Source organism: Ovis canadensis, chromosome 22, assembly GCF_042477335.2.
Source record: "Ovis canadensis isolate MfBH-ARS-UI-01 breed Bighorn chromosome 22, ARS-UI_OviCan_v2, whole genome shotgun sequence".
NCBI lineage: Eukaryota > Metazoa > Chordata > Mammalia > Artiodactyla > Bovidae > Ovis > Ovis canadensis.
In genome coordinates, this window is record NC_091266.1 from 31,848,212 (window position 1) to 31,870,725 (window position 22,514).

At 38.4% G+C, this 22,514-nt stretch overlaps 1 protein-coding gene across 1 annotated transcript in view; it reads left to right on the top strand.

Moving 5' to 3' along the window:
* LOC138427959 (cytochrome P450 2C19-like) overlaps positions 1-22,514 on the top strand; it is a 54,802-nt gene that overhangs the window by 27,054 nt on the left and 5,234 nt on the right. The window contains exons 6-7 of the mRNA XM_069568086.1: positions 9,334-9,475; positions 15,141-15,328. Of these exons, the coding sequence (XP_069424187.1) occupies positions 9,334-9,475; positions 15,141-15,328 (330 nt within the window). The remainder of the gene's footprint in view (positions 1-9,333; positions 9,476-15,140; positions 15,329-22,514) is intronic.

Genomic DNA, 22,514 nt, shown 5'->3' on the forward strand with positions numbered 1-22,514 from the left:
GTTCTGTATTTATCAGAGTTATTTTAATGGTCAGGGAAGCAATGCTGTCAAGCAGTTTAAATACATATTGTGTGCATGATAAGTAGAAAAATTGATCCTGCTCTTTGTGTAATAAGAATCTACCCAAAGAGAGACAGAATGACACCTCAGGTGAAATGTAAACAATTGCAAACAAGTTGTTGTTTATTTACTAAGTTGTGTCCTATTATTTTGAGAAAATACAAAATATCATGCTCTAATATGAAGATGGTCATGGTAATTGCACACGCTGTGTGAGGGAATGGAAAAGAATGACTTAAGGCAGCTGGCCTTCCTGTATGTCCAGTGGTTGGAAATATAATAATATATTTGCATTGAAAAACAGGGGAGGGAATTTCAGATGGGTATATTCAGATGGGTGTATTCAGCAGTGCAGAGAAGTGTGATGGGAAAGAGTAGGTGGATGGAAGAGAGAAACCTTAATTGAGTGTAAAGTAAAATGAATTGACATAGATACTGAGTTGGAAGTTGGTGTCTGTGGAAAAGACTGTTTTTCCCACGTGAATCATCTTGACATCCTTGTTAGAAATCAGTTGACTCAAAATGTGGGGGTTTATTTGCGTAATCTCAATTCTATTTCGATAATCTCTGTCAGTCCTTATGTCAGTATCACATCATCTGGCGGTCTTAATTATTAGCTTTGTAGTTAGTTTTGAAATTGAGACGTCCTTTAACTTTGCTGTTCTTTCTAAAGATTGTTTTGGTTTTTGTGGTCTCTTAAACTTCCATGTGGATATTAGAATAAACTTGTCAGTTTATACCAAGAAAGTGATTTTGCTAGGGATCGCAAAATTTTAGTGAGCCTATACCTCTGGAGTGTTAACTTCATGTGTGTTCCTCAGTGTTTTTCTCCCTCCTTAGATGGGGCAGGAAAGCAAGAGTGGGCCAGAGCTGGGAATTTCACTTCTCCCACAGCTAGAGCTAACTGGATGGGATATTTCTCTACCCTCAGGTTGGTTAGTGTCTGATAAAACCCCAGCAGGTGAGGCTCTGGTTAACTAGCTTCTCTTGAGGACAGGCCTTCTTAAGACTTTATTTGGCTACTCAGTCTTGCAGTATCTTTTTTCTTCTTTCACATTCAACATATTTGTGTATTTGGGTCTTAAGTGACTTTCTTGTAGACAGTGTAGATTTTTATTTCTAATTTGAGAAATTAATATTATAAACATATATTACCTTGAGGTGTACAACATAAAGATTCAATATATGCATGTATTGAAAAATGATCACCAAGATAAGTCTAATTAACATCCATCTCACATATAATTGCATTTTTTTCTTGTGATAAGAATTTTTAAGATTTACCCTCCTAGCAACTTGCAAATTTACAATATAGTATTAACTACAGTTATCATGCTGTATAGTATATCCCTAAGACTTATTTATATTTTACAACTGGAGGTTTGTACTTTTTGCCCACGTTCATTCATTTTGACCCCTCTTCATCTCTGACAGTCACCAATGTGTTCTCTGCATTTATGAGTTCAGATTTTTATTTTATAGTCCACATATGTGTGCATGCTCAGTCGCTCAGTTGTATCCGACTCTTTGCGACCCCATGGACTATAGCCCACAAAGCTCCTCTGTCCATGGCATTCTCCAGGCAAGAATACTGAATATGTTGCCATTTCCTACTCCAGGGCATCTTCCTGACCCAGGGATCGAACCCAGGTCTTTTGTGTCTCCTGCTTTGGTAAGCAGATTCTTTACCACTGTACCACTGGGAAAGCCCATAGTCCATGTATATGTGAGACAATATGATATTTTATTTTCTCTTCCTGATTTATTCCATTTAGCATAATGCCGTCAAGTCCCATCCATGCAATCATAAATTGCAGGATTTCCTTCCTTTTATGGCTATATTATACTCCATTATAAATAGGATATTTATCTACACAGTTTATAATGATTAGATGTAGTGAATGATTTACTTCAGTGTACTACTTTTTATTGCAAAAAGTACAATACCAGAAAGTTTCTGGTACGTTTTTAAATTTTTATGGTATTGTACTTTTAGCTCCTGAATTTCTATTGGTTCTTTATTACAATGCTGTTCTCATTATTGATATTCCCTAACTGTTCTTATACTTTTCTGATATTCTTAGTTCCTCATATATGGTTTCCTTCATCTCTTTGCACATACCTAAGACATCTATCTTATAGTTTTTAATCTAGTAAGTCCAGTGTCTGGGTTTCCTCAACAGTGGTTTGTGTCCATTTTTTTTCAGTTGTTAATGGACCATACTTACATGATTTATATAATGTAATGTGGTAACTCTGGAAATAAGACTTTACACTCTTCTAACAATTGTTATTGTTATTTGAAGAAGACTGTATTAATTCCTTTGTGTAGTAACTTTTCCAGATTATTTTTGCCAAGATTGTTTTCTTATCTTTTGTGGTCACTTGACTCTCTGTTCTGTTATCTCCATAGTCAGATAGTGACCTTACAGAGATTCTCTTAAATACCTGTACCTAAATGTAAATGGGAAAAGAAAGCATTCTCTTTATGTTTTCAATGAAAGTCATGGAGATTGAAACAATGGCTGCTTTCTGTGCCAGTCTCCAATGTAGAAGAAAGTGGTCCAGTTTCCTGTTCTGAGATCCACTGGCTACACCACAAATAAAGTCCACACTCTCCATAACTGTCTGCCTTGGAACTGGGTTATGAGGAATGTTAGTCAGCATGGGAGATCTCACGTTTATCAGACACTGCACTTAAGCACATCAGCTGCAAGTGTCTAACTAGTTTCCAGAGTCCCAAAGTAGTTGCTCAGACACTTTGTGCATGATCAGTTGTTGTTTCAGTAGAGGGATGGATTTTTGAAACTTCCTATCTGCCTTTTTTCTTTGGAATTGGAATGAAAACTGACCTTTTCCAGTCCTGTGGCCACTGCTGAGCTTTCCAAATTTGCTGGCATATTGAGTGCAGCACTTTCACAGCATCATCTTTCAGGATTTGAAAGATCTCAACTGGAATTCCATCACCTCCACTAGCTTTGTTCGTAGCGATGCTTTCCAAGGCCCACTTGACTTCACATTCCAGGATGTCTGGCCCTAGATGAGTGATCACACCATCATGATTATCCAGGCAGTGAAGATCTTTTTTTGCACAGTTTTTCTGTGTATTCTTGCAACCTCTTCTTAATATCTTCTGCTTCTGTTAGGTCCAGACCATTTCTGTCCTTTATTGAGCCCATCTTTGCATGAAATGTTCCCTTGGTATCTCTAATTTTCTTGAAGAGATCTCTAGTCTTTCCCATTCTGTTCTTTTTCTCTATTTCTTTGCATTGATCGCTGAAGAAGACTTTTTAAATCTCTTCTTGCTATTCTCTGGAATTCTGCATTCAGATGCTTATATCTTTCCTTTTCTCCTTTGCTTTTCACCTCTCTTCATTTACAGCTATTTGTAAGGCCTCCCCAGACAGCCATTTGGCTTTTTGCATTTCTTTTCCATGGGGATGGTCTCGATCCCTGTCTTCTGTACAATGTCACGAACCTCATTCCATAGTTCATCAGGCACTCTATCTATCAGATCTAGGCCCTTAAATCGATTTCTCACTTCCACTCTATAATCATAAGGGATTTGCTTTAGGTCATACCTGAATGGTCTAGCTGTTTTCCCTGCTTTCTTCAATTTAAGTCTGAATTGGTAATAAGGAGTTCATGATTTGAGCCACAGTCAGCTCCTGGTCTTGTTTTTGTTGACTGTATAGAGCTTCTCCATCTTTGGCTGCAAAGAATATAATCAATCTGATTTCAGTGTTGACCATCTGGTGATGTCCATGTGTAGAGTCTTCTCTTGTGTTGTTGGAAGAGGGTGTTTGCTACGACCAGTGCATTTTCTTGGCAAAACTCTATTAGTCTTTGCCCTGCTTCATTCCGCATTCCAAGGCCAAATTTGCCTATTACTCCAGGTGTTTCTGACTTCCTATATTTGCATTCCAGTCCCCTATAATGAAAATGACATCTCTTTTGGGTGTTAGTTCTAAAAGGTCTTGTAGGTCTTCATAAAACCGTTCAACTTCAGCTTCTTCAGAGTTACTGATTGGGGCACAGACTTGGATTACTGTGACATTGAATGGTTTGCCTTGGAAACAAACAGAGATCATTCTGTCGTTTTTGAGATTGCATCCAAGTACTGCATTTCAGACTCTATTGTTGACCATGATGGCTACTCCATTTCTTCTGAGGGATTTCTGCCCACAGGTGTAGATATAGTGGTCATCTGAGTTAAATTCACCCATTCCAGTGCATTTTAGTTCGCTGATTCCAAGAATGTTGACATTCACTCTTGCCATCTCTTGTATGACCACTTCCAATTTGCCTTGATTCATGGACCTGACATTCCAGGTTCCTATGCAATATTGCTCTTTACAGCATCAGACCTTGCTTCTATCACCAGTCACATCCACAGCGGGGTACTGTTTTTGCTTTGGCTCCATCCCTTCATTCTTTCTGGAGTTATTTCTCCACTTATCTCAGGTAACACATTGGGCTCCTACTGACCTGGGGAGTTCCTCTTTCAGTATCCTATCATTTTGCCTTTTCATACTGTTTATGGGATTCTCAAGGCAAGAATACTGAAGTGGTTTGCCATTCCCTTCTCCAGTGGACCACATTCTGTTAGACCTCTCCTCCATGACCCACCCGTCTTGGGTTGCCCTGATGATGCTGTGAAAGTGCTGCACTCAATATGCCAGCAAATTTGGAAACTCAGCAGTGGCCACAGGACTGGAAAAGGTCAGTTTTCATTCCAATCCCAAAGAAAGGAAATGCCAAAGAATTCTCAAACTACAGCACAATTGCACTCATCTCACATGCTAGTACAGTAATGCTCAAAATTCTCCAAGCCATGCTTCAGCAATATGTGAACCGTGAACTTCTTGATGTTCAAGAGAGTTTAAGAAAAGGCAGAGAAACCAGAGATCAAATTGTCAACATCCACTGGATAATGGAAAAAGCAAGAGAGTTCCAGAAAAACATCTATTTATGCTTTCTTGACTATGCTAAAGCCTTTGACTGTGTGGATCACAAGAAACTGTGGAAAATTCTTCAAAAGATGGGAATACCAGACCACCTAACCTGCCTCTTGAGAAATCTGTATTCAGGTCAGGAAGCAGCAGTTAAAACTGGACATGGAACAACTGACTGGTTCCAAATAGGAAAAAGAGTATGTCAAGGCTGTATATTGTCACCCTGTTTATTTAACTTATATGCAGAGTACATCATGAGAAATGCTGGACTGGAAGAAGCACAAGCTGGAATCAAGATTGCCAGGAGAAATATCAATTACCTCAGATATGCAGACACCACCCTTATGGCAGAAAGTGAAGAGGAACTAAAAAGCCTCTTGATGAAAGTGAAAGAAGAGAGTGAAAAAGTTGGCTTAAAGCTCAACACTCAGAAAATGAAGATCATGACATCTGGTTCCATCACATCATGGGAAATAGATGGGGAAACAGTGGAAACAATGTCACACTTTATTTTTCTGGGCTCCAAAATCACTGCAGATGGTGATTGCAGCCATGAAATTAAAAGACACTTACTCCTTGGAAGAAAAGTTATGACCAACCTAGATAGCATATTCAAAAGCAGAGACATTACTTTGCCAACAAAGGTCCATCTAGTCAAGGCTATTGTTTTCCCAGTGGTCATGTATGAATGTGAGAGTTGGACTGTGAAGAAGGCTGAGTGCCAAAGAATTGATGGTTTTGAACTATGGTGTTGGAGAAGACTCTTGAGAGTCCCTTGGGCTGCAAGGAGATCCAGCCAGTCCATTCTGAAGGAGATCAGCCCTGGGATTTCTTTGGAAGGAATGATGTTAAAGCTGAAACTCCAGTACTTTGGCCACCTCATGCGAAGAGTTGACTCATTGGAAAAGACTTTGATGCTGGGAGGGATTGGGGGCAGGAGGAGAAGGGGACGACCGAGGATGAGATAGCGGATGGCATCACTGACTCGATGGACATGAGTCTGAGTGAACTCCTGGAGTTGGTGATGGACAGGGAGGCCTGGCATGCTGTGATTCATGGGGTCACAAAGATATGGACACGACTGAGTGACTAAACTGAACTGAACTGATCTGCCTTCTTTGTGACATTAATTCAGCAATGCTATCATAATAATACTGAGTGTTTTTGATTCATATCAAGGAAGGTTTTTTATTTTTATTCATGCTAAGTCACTTCAGTACTATCTGTGGACTGCAGCCTGCCAGACTCCCCTGTCCATGGGATACTCCAGGCAAGAATACTGGAGTGGAGGACTTGTGTCCTCCTCCAAGAGCTCTTCCCAACTCAGGGATCAAATCTGTCTCTCTTCCATCTACCTGCACTGGCCAGTGGGTTCTTTAGCATTAGCACCACCTGGGAAGCCCTTTATTTATATAGGTTCTCTTTAAATTTTCAACATTGTTTTATATAATTCTTTTCAGTAATATTTTCTATAGCCTAAGAATGATAGACTATGTACACATAACGACTTTATCTTCAAATCCAATTCAAGAAATCAAAATACTAGTACTGTTTTGTGATTTCACTGCTTTTCTAACTGACTTTAGAATAGTTTTGAATTGACAAGCTTATAGCTTGTGTAAAGTCAAAGACAATAAGTTTTTGTAAAAAGTATAGTCATTCAGAGTGTTTGTTCTCCCTTGAGGGTGTTTATTACTTGATATTAGACATGGCAGTGGACCACTGGAGGTTGCAAATGCATCGTTAAATTAATACTGGCCTAAGGACAGGTTCACAATGTTTTTGCATATTAACAGTCCCTTCTACTCAGTATTAAACAGCCTGCTTACTTTTACTTGTCAAGTGCTTTTTATGTTTGTTTGTTTTGATTCTGTGAAAAATGCCCTTGGTAATTTGATAGGGATTATATTGAATCTGCAAGGAGATCCAACTAGTCCATTCTAAAGGAGATCAGTCCTGGGTGTTCTTTGGAAGGACTGATGCTAAAGCTGAAACTCCAATACTTTGGCCACCTCATGCAAAGTGTTGACTCATTGGAAAAGACTGTGATGCTGGGAGGGATTGGGGCAGGAGGAGAAGGGGATGACAGAGGATGAGATGGCTGGATGGCATCACCGACTCGATGGATGTGAGTCTGAGTGAACTCTGGGAGTTGGTGATGGACAGGGAGGCCTGGCGTGCTGCAGTTCATGGGGTCACAAAGAGTTGGACACGACTGAGAGACTGAACTGAACTGAACTGAACTGAACATTTAATCTGTAGATTGCCTTGGGTAGTATAGTCATTTTCACAATATTGATTTTTCTGATCCACGAACATGATATATCTCTCCATCTGTTTATGTCATCTTTGATTTTTTCATTGGGATCTTTTAGTTTCCTGAGTACAGATCTTTTGCCTCATTAGGTAGGTTTATGCCTAGCTACTTTATTCTTTTAGGTGTGATGGCAAATGAGTCTGTTTCCTTGATTTCTCGTTCTGATCTTTCATTGTTAGTGTATAGTAATGAAAGAGATTTCTTTTCTATGTATTAATTTTGTATCCTGCAACTTTACCAAATTCATCAATGAGCTCTAGTAGTTTTATGGTAGCATCTTTAGGATTTTCTGTGTATAATATCATGTATAATACCATTGGTTGCAATGTGGGGTATGTGTGCTCAGTCATGTTCAATCCATTGGTTATTTAATAACATATTGTTTAGCCTCCATTTGTTTGTGTTTTATACATTTTTTTTCTGTAATTGATATCTAATCTCATAGCCTTGTGGTTGGAAAGGTTTCTTGATATGATTTCAATTTTCTAAAATTTACTGAGCTTTGATTTGTGACCCAAGATTATATCCTGGAGAATGTTCCATGTGTGCTTGACAAAAAAGTGTATTCTGCTGCCTTTTAATGGAATTTCCAATTAACATCTAGGACAGTAAGTTTATCTAGTCTGATGGGTTATTTAAGGCTTGTGTTTCCTTAATTTTCTGTCTGGATGATCTGTCCAGTGCTGTAAGTTTAAGTTGCCTACTATAATTTTGTTAGTATAGATTTCCCCTCTAATGGCTGTTAACATTTGCCTGGGAGAAGCAATAGCAACCCACTCCAGTACTCTTGCCTGGAAAATCCCATGGACGGAGGAGCCTGATAGGCTGCAGTCCATGGGGTCACTAGGAGTAGGACACGACTGAGAGACTTCACTTTCACTTTCCACTTTCATGCACTGGAGAAGGAAATGGCAACCCACTCCAGTGTTCTTGCCTGGAGAATCCCAGGGATGGGGGAGCCTGGTGGGCTGCCATCTCTGGGGTCGCACAGAGTCGGACACGACTGAAATGACTTAGCAGCAGCAGCAGCAGCAGCACTAGCCTGATACACTGAGGTGCTCCTATGTTGGGTGCATATGTACTTACAATTGTTACATCTTCTTGGATTGATCCTTGATCATTATATACTGTCCTTCCTTGTCTCTGGTAACAGTCTTTATTTAATTTATGTGTTTATCTTTATCTATTTGGCTGTGCCAGGTCTTAGTTGTGGCATACAGGATCTTCTAATTGTGGCATGCGAACTTAGCTGCAGCATGTGAGATTTAGTTTCCCAACTAGGGATCAAACCTGGGACTGCATTGGGAGTGCAGAACCTTAGTCACTGGACCACCAGGGAAATCCCAGTCTTTATTTTAAAGTCTATTTTGTCCGATATGAGTATTCCTACTCCAGGTTTCTTTTGATTTCCATTTGTATGGAAATCACTTTCAATCTATCAAATACTTGTTTTGAGTAAGAAAGAGGAAGTGTACCAGTTGGTGTCTATTTATATCTTGCTGGCAAAAAAATTAAGCTGCATAGCCTGAAAGTGAATGTGTTAGCCACTCAGTTGCGTCTGCCTCTTTTCGACTTCACAGACTGTAGCCCACCAGGCTTCTCTCTGTCCATGGAATACTCCAGGCAAGAATATTGGAGTGGGTAACCATTCCAATAACCAGGGGATGGAGAAGCTATTGCCTTCTCCAGGGGATCTTCCCTACCCAGGAATCAAACTTGAGTCTCCTGAATTGCAGGTAGATTCTTTACTGTCTGAACCACTACCTAAATGCAGAAAAGGCTGATGAATGGAACTTTTAAGCAAATGAGGAATAAGGCAGGAGAAAATGACATTTAAGTCAACTGATCTACAGTATTTTGTTTTTCTATACAGTGTTTTTTTCCCTATAATTGCCCAGTAGTTTGTATGTTGCCTTAACTTTAAAACACCATGAGCTATTTTGGATTAAGGGCAATTCTGATAAACTAGCTTGTTAAACAATTTTATCAAATCATTCCTAGGAAAAACAAAATCAACAATTGGAGTTTACTTTGGAAAACTTGACAACCACTGTATTTGATTTGTTTGGAGCTGGGACAGAGACGACGAGCACCACTCTGAGATATGGGCTCCTTCTGCTACTGAAGCACCCAGAGGTCACAGGTATGGTACATGGTGAGCAGGGTGACTGCAGAAGAGATATTGGAAAGAGACTGGGAGTGTTTTCCATCTTGTTGCTCTTACAGAATTATGTAAATCTCTGTTTGAGCAGCTTAATGTTTTCAGATTTAATGAAGGGATGGTATTGGGACATCTTTACATAATACAGGAGGATGACAGACAGGAGTGAAACACTGTGGAAAATAACAAAAGCAATAAAACAGCATCTGGATTTCATGGGAGGTCATGTGTAGCAGGCATTCCCAGCATGAATTGGCCTGGGGCTGCATAATATCTTTATTATGGAAAATAATAATGCCACCTCATTCTGAAAATGCAATGTTCTAAAGTTTTCTAAAGGGAAAATGGAAGCTCTCCTTGCTGCTGCTGCTGCTGCTGCTGCTGCTGCTGCTGCTGCTGCTGCTGCTGCTGCTAAGTCGCTTCAGTCATGTCTGACTCTGTGTGACCCCATATGGCAGTCCACCAGGCTTCTCTGTCCCTGGGATCCTCCAGGCAAAAATACTGGAGTGGGTTGCCATTTCCTTCTCTGGATACTCTCCTTACTGAAGCCTAAATGGAAATCCTAGAAACTTAGTGACATAGCCAGATATAACGTCTGCTTTCTGGGAAGTGATCTAAAAGTTTAGATTCACAAGAAATTGTACTATTCAGGTTTAAGGTGCCTGTAAAGGTATTTTATTAGTCCAGAAGTCTGGTTCTAGAGAAACAGTGCTTGCCAAAATAAGAAATTTGGTGGTCTATAATTTTTACAAAGAACATTATATAAAACATTTACATTTAAAGAGTTATGATTGTTCATAGCAATTTAGAAACAATGTCCTGTCACCTGTGAGGATGTCTCTACAATGACTATGACCTATTAAGGATGAGAATCAGTCTTCTAAAGTTGGACAAGAAGAAGCCAGGAAACAGCAACAGATAGATCTTTAACAAACTTCTAAAACACAGAAAACATATTGAGAGGTGATAGTAAAGCCAGTAGAGAAGATGAAGTTGTATTTTAAATATCAGAAAAGGAACATAATTCCCTGCTGGCTCAGTTGGTAAAGAACCCACCTGTAATGCAGGAGACCCAGGTTTGATTTCCAGGTCAGGAAGATTGCCCTGGAAAAGGGATAGGCTGCCCAATCCAGTATTCTTGGACTTCCCTGGTAGCTCAGATGATAAAGAATCCATCTCCGATGCGGGAGGCCTGAGTTTGATCCCTGGGTTGGGAAGATCCCATGAAGGAAGTCATGGCAACCCACTATAGTATTCTTGCCTGGAGAATCCCCATTGACAGAGGAGCCTGGCGGGCTACAGTCCATGGGATCGCAGAGAGTCAGACACAATTGTGTGACTAAGCACAGCACAGAGAAGATTAAGTTGTGCCCTAAATATCAGAAAAGGAAGATACATAATTGGGAAATGTTGTTTATATCCCTATCAGCCTGTAAGTTTCCACATTTAGAAGTAGCAGGTGTCAAACAGAAGAGGGGGAGACAAAGGCTGATAAAATTAGCTCACCTAGCCACAACTCTTTGACAACTCCTTAGTGGCTCAGAAGATAAAGAATCTGACTGCAATGAAGGAGACCCAGGTTTGATCCCTTGGTCAGAAAGATCCCCTGGAGAAGGGAAAGGTAATCCACTCCAGTATTCTTCCCTGGAGAATTCCATGGACAGAGGAACCTGGAAGGCTACAGTCCATGGGATCACAAAGAGTTGGACATGACTGAGACACTAACACTTACACTTTATCAGATCACTGTGTTCCCCCAATAGGATGAGAGAGGTTTACTCTCTAGAGAAGTGGAATCTAAGAGGCCCTATGCCCAGGACACTGGGCAGAGACAGGAGGAAATAGTGAAGTCACAGCATGGAAGAAAATTTAGGGAAGAATCCATATCTTGACTTCAGACTCAGCTCTATTCTGCATCCTGCTTTCTGAAATTCAGCAGCAAGAGAAAAACTCCAGAGAGTGAACACTCTGGAGAAAAGACCCCTAAATATTGCCATGTAGATAGATAATTCTCTTGATGTGTCTAGCAGAGTGAATGAAATAAAAGCATTCACCTCATGATAGAGGGTCATGAAATTTCAGAACACCAGGATAAAAGAGAAAATTGTAAAAACTTTCAGAGAAATGTAGCAGGTCATAGATAAAGGATCAGAGTTTACAACAGCATCAGAATTTAAGACCAACTATCAAACTGGGTATTGATTTTATAAAGGGTATTTTCAGACCAGTGTGTCTGACAAAATTTTTACCCATTTTTTCCCTTTTCTCATCCAAATGCCTGAAGTCATGTCATAGGAAGTCATGGCTCCAGAAATCTTGAGAACTCGTGAAGGAAAATGAAAGTGTCAGGGCTATTGCTAGGTATCAGGCATAGAAAATGTTCACTTCAAAATGGATTAGATAGATAAAGCAGCTATGAAGGGAGACACCAAACGAGAAGTGATTGATGATCTGAGATTTCCTTATAAAAGGAAAACTGTTATTTGGAGTTTGGAATATTTATCTCAGTATTTGGAAATAATTGTAGATCAAGATGAAAAAATTTATAAGATGAAATAAAGAGACATATTTAAGTCCAAGAAAATACGAAAAATGAAACGTAATCATAGTTGTCTGATCAGGAAGCTTTGTTTACATAGTCAGAATGATGATAAAATGAAATTCTAACAGCTGAAAGTTGTGATCTAAATATATTGGGGGAAATGGAGTAACAGGAATTATGTGTGTTATGTGTGTTCTGTATGAAGTGGAGATGGAGCTATACTAATAAATTCTCATCTCCCACAGGACAATATTGTCTAGAAATGTTAAAATTGTCTAGGTATGTTAAAAATAGAAATAGCGAATTATTATCTAGAAATAAAGCATCAATTTCAGAAGAAACTGCTAGAATACTCAGTGTGGTGGCTTATGGAAATTGGAAGATGAAAAGAGTATCATTGCAAATTGTACAAATACACAAAAATATGTATAATTTAACTTTTCTACCTCTATGTTATTTTGTTAAAAATTAACATCTGATTCCTATTTTTCTTTCAGCAAAGACTATAATGTCTTAAGGTTGTGTTTTGTTTATATTTTGAAATAGTTCATTATTTGTTTTATCATGTATGTTAATATAGAGATATGTATAGATGTATCTTAAGTGTAGTTTGTAGGAAATGTACATACATCTATATTATGGTCATTTTCTCTCTATGTCTGGGTGTAGTTCTGGGCATGTAACTGATTTAAAAAAATTTTTTTTTTGTTTCTTTATTCATGTAGTTTTAGCTGTGCTGGGTCTTTGTTGTTGCATGTGGACTTTCTCTAGTTTTAGGGACTGGGGGCTACTTTCTAGTTCTTGCATTCAGGCTTCTCCTTGTGATGGCTTCTCTTGTTGTAGAGCACAGGCTCTAGGGCACACAGGCTTCAGTACTTACAACACGTAGGCTCAGTATTTGCGAGGTATGTGTTCAGTTGCCCCGCAGTATATGGAGTCTTCCTAGACCAGAGATTGAACATGTGCTCCCTGCATTGGCAGGCAGATTCTTATCCACCAGTTCAGTTCAGTTCAGTCGCTCAGTCGTGTCTGACTCTTTGTGACCCCACGAATCGCAGCACGCCAGGCCTCCCTGTCCATCACCAACTCCTGGAGTTCACTCAGATTCACCTCCATTGAGTCAGTGATGCAATCCAACCATCTCATCCTCTGTCGTCCCCTTCTCCTCCTGTCCCCAATTCCTCCCAGCATCAGAGTCTTTTCCAATGAGTCAACTCTTCGCATGAGGTGGCCAAAGTACTGGAGTTTCGGCTGTAGCATCATTCCTTCCAAAGAAATCCCAGGGCTGATCTCCTTCAGAATGGACTGGTTGGATCTCCTTGCAGTCCAAGGGACTCTCAAGAGTCTTCTCCAACACCACAGTTCAAAACCATCAATTCTTCAGTGCTCAGCCTTCTTTGCAGTCCAACTCTCACTTCCATACATTACCACTGGAAAAACCATAGACTTGACTAGACGGACCTTAGTCGGAAAGTAATGTCTCTGCTTTTGAATATGCTGTCTAGGTTGGTCATATTTTTCTTCCAAGGAGTAAGTGTCTTTTAATTTCATGGCTGCAGTCACCATCTGCAGCGATTTTGGAGCCCCCAAAAATAAAGTCTGACACTGTTTCCACTGTTTCCCCATTTATTTCCCATGAAGTGATGGGACCAGATGCCATGATCTTCGTTTTCTGAAGGTTGAACTTTAAGCCAACTGTTTCACTCTCCTCTTTCACTTTCATCAAGAGGCTTTTTAGTTCCTCTTCACTTTCTGCCATAAGGGTGGTGTCATCTGCATATCTGAGGTTATTGATATTTCTCCTGGCAATCTTGATTCCAGCTTGTGCTTCTTCCAGTCCAGCATTTCTCATGATGTACTCTGCATATAAGTTAAATAAGCAGGGTGACAATATACAGCCTTGACATACTCCTTTTCCTATTTGGAACCAGTCTGTTGTTCCATGTCCAGTTCTAACTGTTGCTTCCTGACCTGAATACAGATTTCTCAAGAGGCAGGTCAGGTGGTCTGGTATTCCCATCTCTCTCAGAATTTTCCACAGGTTATTGTGATCCACACAGTCAAAGGCTTTGGCATAGTCAATAAAGCAGAAATAGATGTTTTTCTGGAATTCTCTTGCTTTTTCCATGATCTGCGGATGTTGGCAATTTGATCTCTGGTTCCTCTGCCTTTTCTAAAACCAGCTTGAATGTCAGGAAGTTCATGGTTCACGTATTGCTGAAGCCTGGCTTGGAGAATTTTGAGCATGACTTTACTAGTATATGAGATGAGTGAAATTATGTGATAGTTTGAGCATTCTTTGGCACTGCCTTTCTTTGGGATTGGAATGAAAACTGACCTTTTCCAGTCCTGTGGCCACTGCTGAGCTTTCCAAATTTGCTGACATATTGAGTGCAGCACTTCCACAGCATCATCTTTCAGGATTTGAAAGAGCTCAACTGGAATTCCATCACCTCCACTAGCTTTGTTCGTAGTGATGCTTTCTAAGGCCCACTTGACTTCACATTCCTGGAGGTCTGGCTCTAGATGAGTGATCACACCATCGTGTTTATCCAGGTAGTGAAGACCTTCTGTGTATTCTTGCTTACCTCTTCGTAATATCTTCTGCTTCTGTTAGGTCCATATCATTTCTGTCCTTTATCGAGCCCATCTTTGCGTGAAATGCTCCCTTGGTATCTCTAGGGGAGTCCTAACTGATGTTTAAAATGATGTTGGAATACCTTCATAATGCCTCATGTATCCCTGAATTCAGTCCTAAATATTCATTGGAAGGACTGATGCTGAAGCTGAAACTCCAATACTCTGGCCACCTGATGTGAAGGATTGACTCACTGGAAAAGACCCTGATGCTGGGAAAGTTTGAAGGTGGGAGGGGAAGGAGACAACAAATGATGAGATGGTTGGATGGCATCACTGACTCAATGCACATGAGTTTTAGCAAGCTCCAGGAGTTTGTAATGGACAGAGAAGCCTGGTGTACTGAAGTCCATGGGGTTGCAAAGAGTCGGACGTGACTGAGCAACTGAACTGAACTAATCCCTGAATTGGTATGCAAATGTGATATGCGTTTTTCTTTTTTGCATTAGTCATACTATCTCTTATCAGCTAAGGTCCAGGAAGAGATTGACCATGTGATTGGACGACACCGGAGCCCCTGCATGCAGGACAGAAGCCACATGCCCTACACGGATGCTGTGGTCCATGAGATCCAGAGATACATTGACCTGGTCCCTTCCAGTCTGCCCCATATGGTGACGCATGACATTGAATTCAGAAACTACATCATCCCCAAGGTTAGACTGGTTCTCTTACAGTGACTTCAGTGGTCTTGACATTCCCATTTCGTGGTATGTGTGCAATCCTTAATGAACACAGATGAGAGAAGCACTAAAATCATATGTGAGGCAATTCAATGGTTTGTGTATTGTTTCCAGGTTAGTCTAGAAAGCTTTATAACAGACTTTGACAGGTAGCAGTGTAAGTCTTCCAAATTTGTTCTGCTTTGTTAATATTGTTTTTCTGATCTTAGCTGTTTACTTTTCCAAACAATGTTAGTACTAGTTTGTCAATTTATCAAAGCTCTCTGCTGGGATTTTTATCAGTGTTACATTAGGTCTATTTAGAAAGGTTTAACATCATGACTCATTTTATCTTTGTGTTAATAAATCTGGTATATACTTCCAGTTTTGGGGGGTTTATAGTTCTCTCAAAATTTTTCAGTGTACTGGTTGGCTTGCAAATCTTTTGTTTTGTTTCCCCCCTAGGTGCTGAATATCATTCTTGCTTTTATAAACTTTTTAGTCTTTTCTATTTCTTTTAACTGGAATATGGGAATATAATCAGCTTTTATCATTTGATGAATTTAATGGCAGGAAACTTGCTAATTTTAAAATCATTACTAATAATCTTTCTCTAAATTAATTGCAATTTCTATATACATTGCCCTGTAATCTGGGTTAATATCCATGTTTCATCTTTGTTTCATTTCTGATCTACAGGAGAGTGGAGGTTAACCTCTCACTACTGAGCATGTTTTATGTACATTTTGGTAGATTTAAAATATTAGATTAGGAAAATTTACCCTCTTTGTTTTTTATGATGTATAGGTTATAATTGGTATACAATTTTTTCATATGGATTTCTGCAACTATTGCTATGATTTATGGCCTCAATTTCCCACTAAATATACATATTATAAGTATACACACAGCTGAATTTGGTTTGCCACATTTTGTTCAGAACTTCTCTGTTTAAAGTAAAGAATTTTGGTCTACTCTATTTCTTCCTCAAAATTTTCTTGTCAGATTTCTGATATTAAGATAATGTTGTCCTTATAAAGTGAGATGAGAAATGTTCCCTATGGTAGGAATATTTTATAAGTCTTCCCTTCTTCTACTTGTGGTCACCTAGCTGTGCTTTTGAAGTGCCTAATAACTTTTTGTTGAGTATCAATTGTTATAAATGAGAAAATGCTGAGTTTCAGATGATGTTTATATTCTTCCACAAAAAGTTCATCCTTCTCCTAGTGGATATTTGGAATGATATAACACCTCCCTTTTAAGTAAAATGTGGGCATTGACACAGACTAAAATTATTAATAACTTTAGATGTTAAGGCAGTGGAAGCATGAGTCTTAGCCATTGGACCATCAGGGAGGTCCCCCCAGCCTGTATTTCAATGTTTCCCACTTTTACTGGAATATCCTTTATGGTCTTTTTTTCCCCTTTTTAAATACAATATCCAGCCAAAGAACAAGCATGAAATCTGGCTATCTTCACTTTTTAGTCTTCCAATATGAGTTCTCTTTGCCCTTTTGTTTTCTTTCGCTACATTTCACTATGTGAAGTGTCCAGGCCAATACTCATGTAAAATATTCTTCAAGCTGGTTCTCTAGAAATTAGATTCCAGTTATGACTGGGCAAGAGAACTACATAGGTACTTAGTGTTTCCCACTGAATTTCATTGGGAAGAGAGAGGCCACATCATGTCACTTACCTCGTTATTGGTTATGCACTGTTGTTCACATAATAAAATAGTATCTGTCAGGTTTTTCCATAGCCTATGTTCTGACATTTTTTTACACTTAATTAATAAAAATCTATGGCAAAGTACTAGAACTTGGTGAATTTAATGCTTATTATTCACCCTACAGTTTTAGCATTAATAGGTAAATGTTGCTTAAGTCAGTGACCCTAAGGTGCATTGTTATAAAATGATTTTTCTACCTTTTTCATGATTCTGTATATTTTTTTAATTTTATTTTTTCATTAATTAATTTATTTATTTTACTTTACAATATTGAATTGGTTTTGCCATACATTGACGTGAATCTGCCATGAGTGTACATGTGTTTCCCATCCTGAACCCCCCTCCCACCTCCCTCTCTATACTATCCCTCTGGGTCATCCCACTGCACCAGCCCTGAGCACCCTGTATTATGCATCAAACCTGGACTGGCGATTCATTTCACTTATGATATTTTACATGTTTCAATGCCATTCTCCCATATCATCCCTCCCTCATCCTCTCCCACAGAGTTCAAAAGACTGTTCAATACATCTGTGTCTCTTTGGCTATCTCACATACAGGGTTATCATTACCTTCTTTCTAAATTCCACATATAAGCATTAGTATACTGTGTTTTTGTTTTTCTTTCTGGCTTACTTCACTCTGTATAATAGGCTCCAGTTTCATCCACCTCATTAGAACTGATTCAAGTGTATTCTTTTTAATGGCTGAGTAATATTCTATTCCATTCCACAGCTTTCTAATCCATTCATCTGCTGATGGACATCTGGGTTGCTTCCATGTCCTGCTATTATAAACAGTGCTGTGATGAATATTGGGGTACACGTGTCTCTTTTGACTCTGGTTTCTTCAGTGTGTACACCCAGCAGTGGGATTACTGGGTCATATGGCAGTTCTATTTCCAGTTTTTTATGGAATCTCCATACTGTTCTCCATAGTGGCTGAACTAGTTTGCATTCCCACCAACAGTGTAAGAGGGTTCCCTTTTCTCCACATCCTCTCCGTCATTTATTGTTTGTAGACTTTTGGATCGCAGCCATTTTGACTGGCCTGAAATCATACATCATTGTGGTTTTGATTTGCTCTGATAATGAGTAATGTTCAGCACCTTTTCATGTGTTTGTTAGCCATCTGTATGTCTTCCTTGGAGAAATGTGTGTTTAATTATTTGGCCCACTTTTTGATTGGGTCTTTCATTGTGCTGGAATTGAGCTGCAGATGTTGCTTGTATATTTTTGAGATTAATTCTTTGTCAGTTGCTTCATTTGCTTTATTTTCTCCCATTCTGAAGGCTGTCTTTTCACCTTGCTTATAGTTTCCTTTGTTGTGCACAAGCTTTTAATTTTAATTAGGTCCCACTTGTTTATTTTTGCTTTTATTTCCAATATTCTAGGAGGTGGGTCATAGAGGATCCTGCTGTGGTTTATGTTCGAGAGTGTTTTGCCTATGTTCTCCTCTAGGAGTTTTATAGATTCTAGTCTTATGTTTAGCTCTTTTATTTTGAGTTTATTTTTGTGTATGGTGTTAGAAAGTGTTCTAGTTTCATTCTTTTACAAGTGATAACCAGTTTTCCCAGTATCACTTGTTAAAGAGATTGCCTTTTCTCCATTGTATATTCTTGCCTCCTTTGTCAAAGATAAGGTGTCCATATGTGTGTGGATTTATCTCTGGGCTTTCTATTTTGTTCCATTGATCTATATTTCTGTCTTTGTGCCATTACTATACTGTCTTGATGACTGTGGCTTTGTAGTAAAGCCTGAAGTCAGGCAGGTTGATTCCTTCAGGTCCATTCTTCTTTCTCAAGATTGCTCTGGCTATTCGAAGTCTTTTTGTATTTCCATACAAAGTGTGACATTATTTGTACTAGTTCTCTGAAAAATACCATTGGTAGTTTGTAGGGATTGCATTGAATCTATAGATTGCTTTGGGTACCATACTCATTTTCACTCTATTGATTTTTCCGATTGTTGAACACGGTATATTTCTCCATCTTTGATTGGAGAAATCTTTGATGTCCTATTTGATTTCCCTCACCAGTGTTTTATAGTTTTCCATATATAGGCCTTTAGTTTCTTTAGGTAGATACATTCCTAAGTATTTTATTCTTTTTGTTGCAATGGTGAATGGAATTGTTTTCTTAATTTCTCTTTCTGTTTTATCGTTGTTAGTGTATAGGAATGCAAGGGATTTCTGTGTGTTAATTTTATATCCGGCAACTTTAAATATTCATAGATTAGCTCTAGTAATTTTCTGGGGGAGTCTGTAGGGTTTTCTATGTAGAGGATCATGTAATCTGCATACAGTCAGAGTTTTACTTCTCCTTTTCCATACTGGATTCCTTTTATTTGCTTTACTGCTCTGATTGCTGTGGTCAAAACTTCCAAAACTATGTTGAATAGTAGTGGTGAAAGTGGGCACCCTTGTCTTGTTCCTGACTTAAGGGGAAATAGTTTCAATTTTTCACCATTGAGGATAATGTTTACTGTGGGTTTGTCATATATAGCTTTTATTATGTTGAAATATGTTCCTTCTATACCTGCTTTCTGGAGATTTTTTTCTCATAAATGGATATTGAATTTTGTCAAAGGTTTTCTCTGCATCTATTGAGATAATCATACGGTTTTTATTTTTCAATTTGTTAATGTGGTGTATTACGTTGATTGATTTGCGGATATTGAAGAATCTTTGCATCCCTGGGATAATGCCCACTTAGTCATGATGTATGCTCTTTTTAATATGTTGTTGGATTCTGTTTGCTAGAATTTTGTTAAGGGTTTTTTCATCTATGTTCATCAGTGATATTGGCCTGTAGTTTTCTTTTTTTGTGGCATCTTTGTCAGGTTTTGGTAATTAGGGTGATGGTGCCCTCATAGAATGAGTTTGGAAGTTTACCTTCCTCTGCAATTTTCTGGAAGAGTTTGAGTAGGATAGGTGTTAGTTCTTTTCTAAATTTTTGGTAGCATTCAGCTGTGAAGCCGTCTGGTCCTGGGCTTTTGTTTGCTGGAAGATTTCTGATTACAGTTTCCATATCTGTGCTGGTGATGAGTCTGTTACGATTTTCTATTTCTTCCTGGTTTAATTTTGGAAAGTTGTACTTCTTTAAGAATTTGTCTATATTTTCCAAGTTGTCCACTTTATTTACATATAGTTGCTGATAATACTCTCTCATGATCCTTTGTATTTCTGTGTTGTCTGTTTTGATCTTTCCATTTTCATTTCTAATTTTGTTGACTTGATTTTTCTCCATTTGATGATTATTTTTCTCTCTTTCTTGATGAGTCTGGTTAATGGTTTGTCAATTTTATTTATCCTTTCAAAGAACCAGCTTTGGGTTTTGTTGATTTTAGCTATAGTCTCTTTTGTTTCTTTTGCTTTTGTTTCCCCCTTAATTTTTAAGATTTCTTTCCTTCTACTAACCCTGGGATTCATAATTTCTTCATTTTCAAGTTGCTTTAGGTGTAGAGTTAGGTTATTTATTTGACTTTTTTCTTATTTCTGGAGGTAAGCCTGTATTGCTATGAACCTTCCCCTTAGCACTGCTTTTACAGTGTCCCATAGGTTTGGGGTTGTTGTGTTTTCATTTTCATTCATTTCTATGCAAATTTTGATATCTTTTTATATTTCTTCTCTGATTTGTTGGTTATTCAGCAGCGTGTTGTTCAGCCTCCATATGTTGGAATTTTAAGTAGTTTTTCTCCTATAATTGAGATCTAATCTTACTGCATTGTGGTCAGAAAAGATCCTTGGAATGATTTCAATTTATTTGAATTTACCAAGCCCAGGATTTGATTTATCCTGGAGAAGGTTTCATGTGTGCTTGAGAAAAAGGTGAAATTCATTGTTTTGTGGTGAAATGTCCTATAGATATCAATTAGGTCTAACTGGTCTATTGTGTTATTTAAAGTTTGTGTTTCCTTGTCAATTTTCTGTTTAGTTGATCTATCCATAGGCATGAGTGGGGTATTAAAGCCTCCCACTATTGTTGTGTTACTGTTAATTTCCTTTTTCATACTTGCTAGCATTTGTCTTACATATTGTGTTGCTCCTATGTTGGGTGCATATATATTTATGATAGTTATATCTTCTTCTTGGATTGATCCTTTGATCATTATGTAGTGTCCATTTTGTCTCTTTTCACAGCCTTTGTTTTAAAGTTTATTTTATCTGATATGTGTATTGCTACTCCTGCTTTCTTTGGGTTTCTATTTGTGTGGAATATCTTTTTCCCACCCTTCACTTTCAGTCTGTATGTGTGCCTTGTTTCAAGGTGGGTCTCTTGTAGACAACATATATATGGGTCTCGTTTTTGTATCCATTCAGCCATTCTTTGTCTTTTGGTTGGGGCATTCAGGCCATTTACATTTAAGATAATTATTGATAAGTATGATCCTGTTGCCATTTACTTTATTTTTTTGGTTTCGAGTTTATATACCCTTTCTGTGTTTACTGTCTAGAGGAGATCCTTTATCATTTGTTGGAGAGCCGATTTAGTGGTGCTGAATTCTCTCAGCTTTTGCTTGTCTGTAAAGCTTTTGATTTCTCCTTCATATTTGAATGAGATCCTTGCTGGGTACAGAAATTTGGGCTGTAGGTTATTTTCTTTCTTCACTTTAAGTATGTCCTGGCATTCCCTTCTGGCCTGAAGCGTTTCTATTGAAAGATCAGATGTTATCCTTATGGGAATCCCCTTGTGTGTTATTTGTTGTTTTTCCCTTGCTGCTTTTAATATTTGTTTTTTGTGTTTGATCTTTTTTAACTTGATTAATATGTGTCTTGGATTGTTTTTTCTTGGGTTTATCCTGTTTGGGAATCTCTGGGTTTCTTGGACTTGGGTGATTATTTCCTTCCCCTATTTTATGGAAGGTTTCAACTATTATCTTCTCAAGTATTTTCTCATGGTCTTTCTTTTTGTCTTCTTCTGAGACTCCTATGATTTGAATGTTGGCATGTTGAACATTGTCCCAGAGGTCTCTAAGGTTGTCCTCATTTCTTTTAATTCATTTTTCCTTTTTCCTCACTGTTTCATTTATTTCTACCATTCTGTCTACTACCTCACTTATCTTATCTCCTGTCTCACTTATTCTACTTTTAGTTCACTCCAGAGTGTTTTTTATCTCATTTATTGCATTATTCAGTATATATTGACTTTTATTTCTTCTAGGTAGGTCCTTGTTAAACCTTTCTTGCATCTTCTTGATCCTTGCCTCCAGGCTGTTTATCTGTAACTCCAATTTGTTTTCAAGATTTTGGATCATTTCACTATCATTATTTGGAATTCTTTATCAGGTAGATTCCCTATCTCTTCCTCTTTTTTTTGGTTTGGTGGGTTTTTATCCTATTCCTTTACCTTCTGGGTATTTTTCTCCCTTTTCATTTTGTTTAGATTGCTCTGTTTGGGGTAGCGTTATCTGTATTCTGGCATTTGGTGGCTTCTCTTTATTGTGGAGGTTC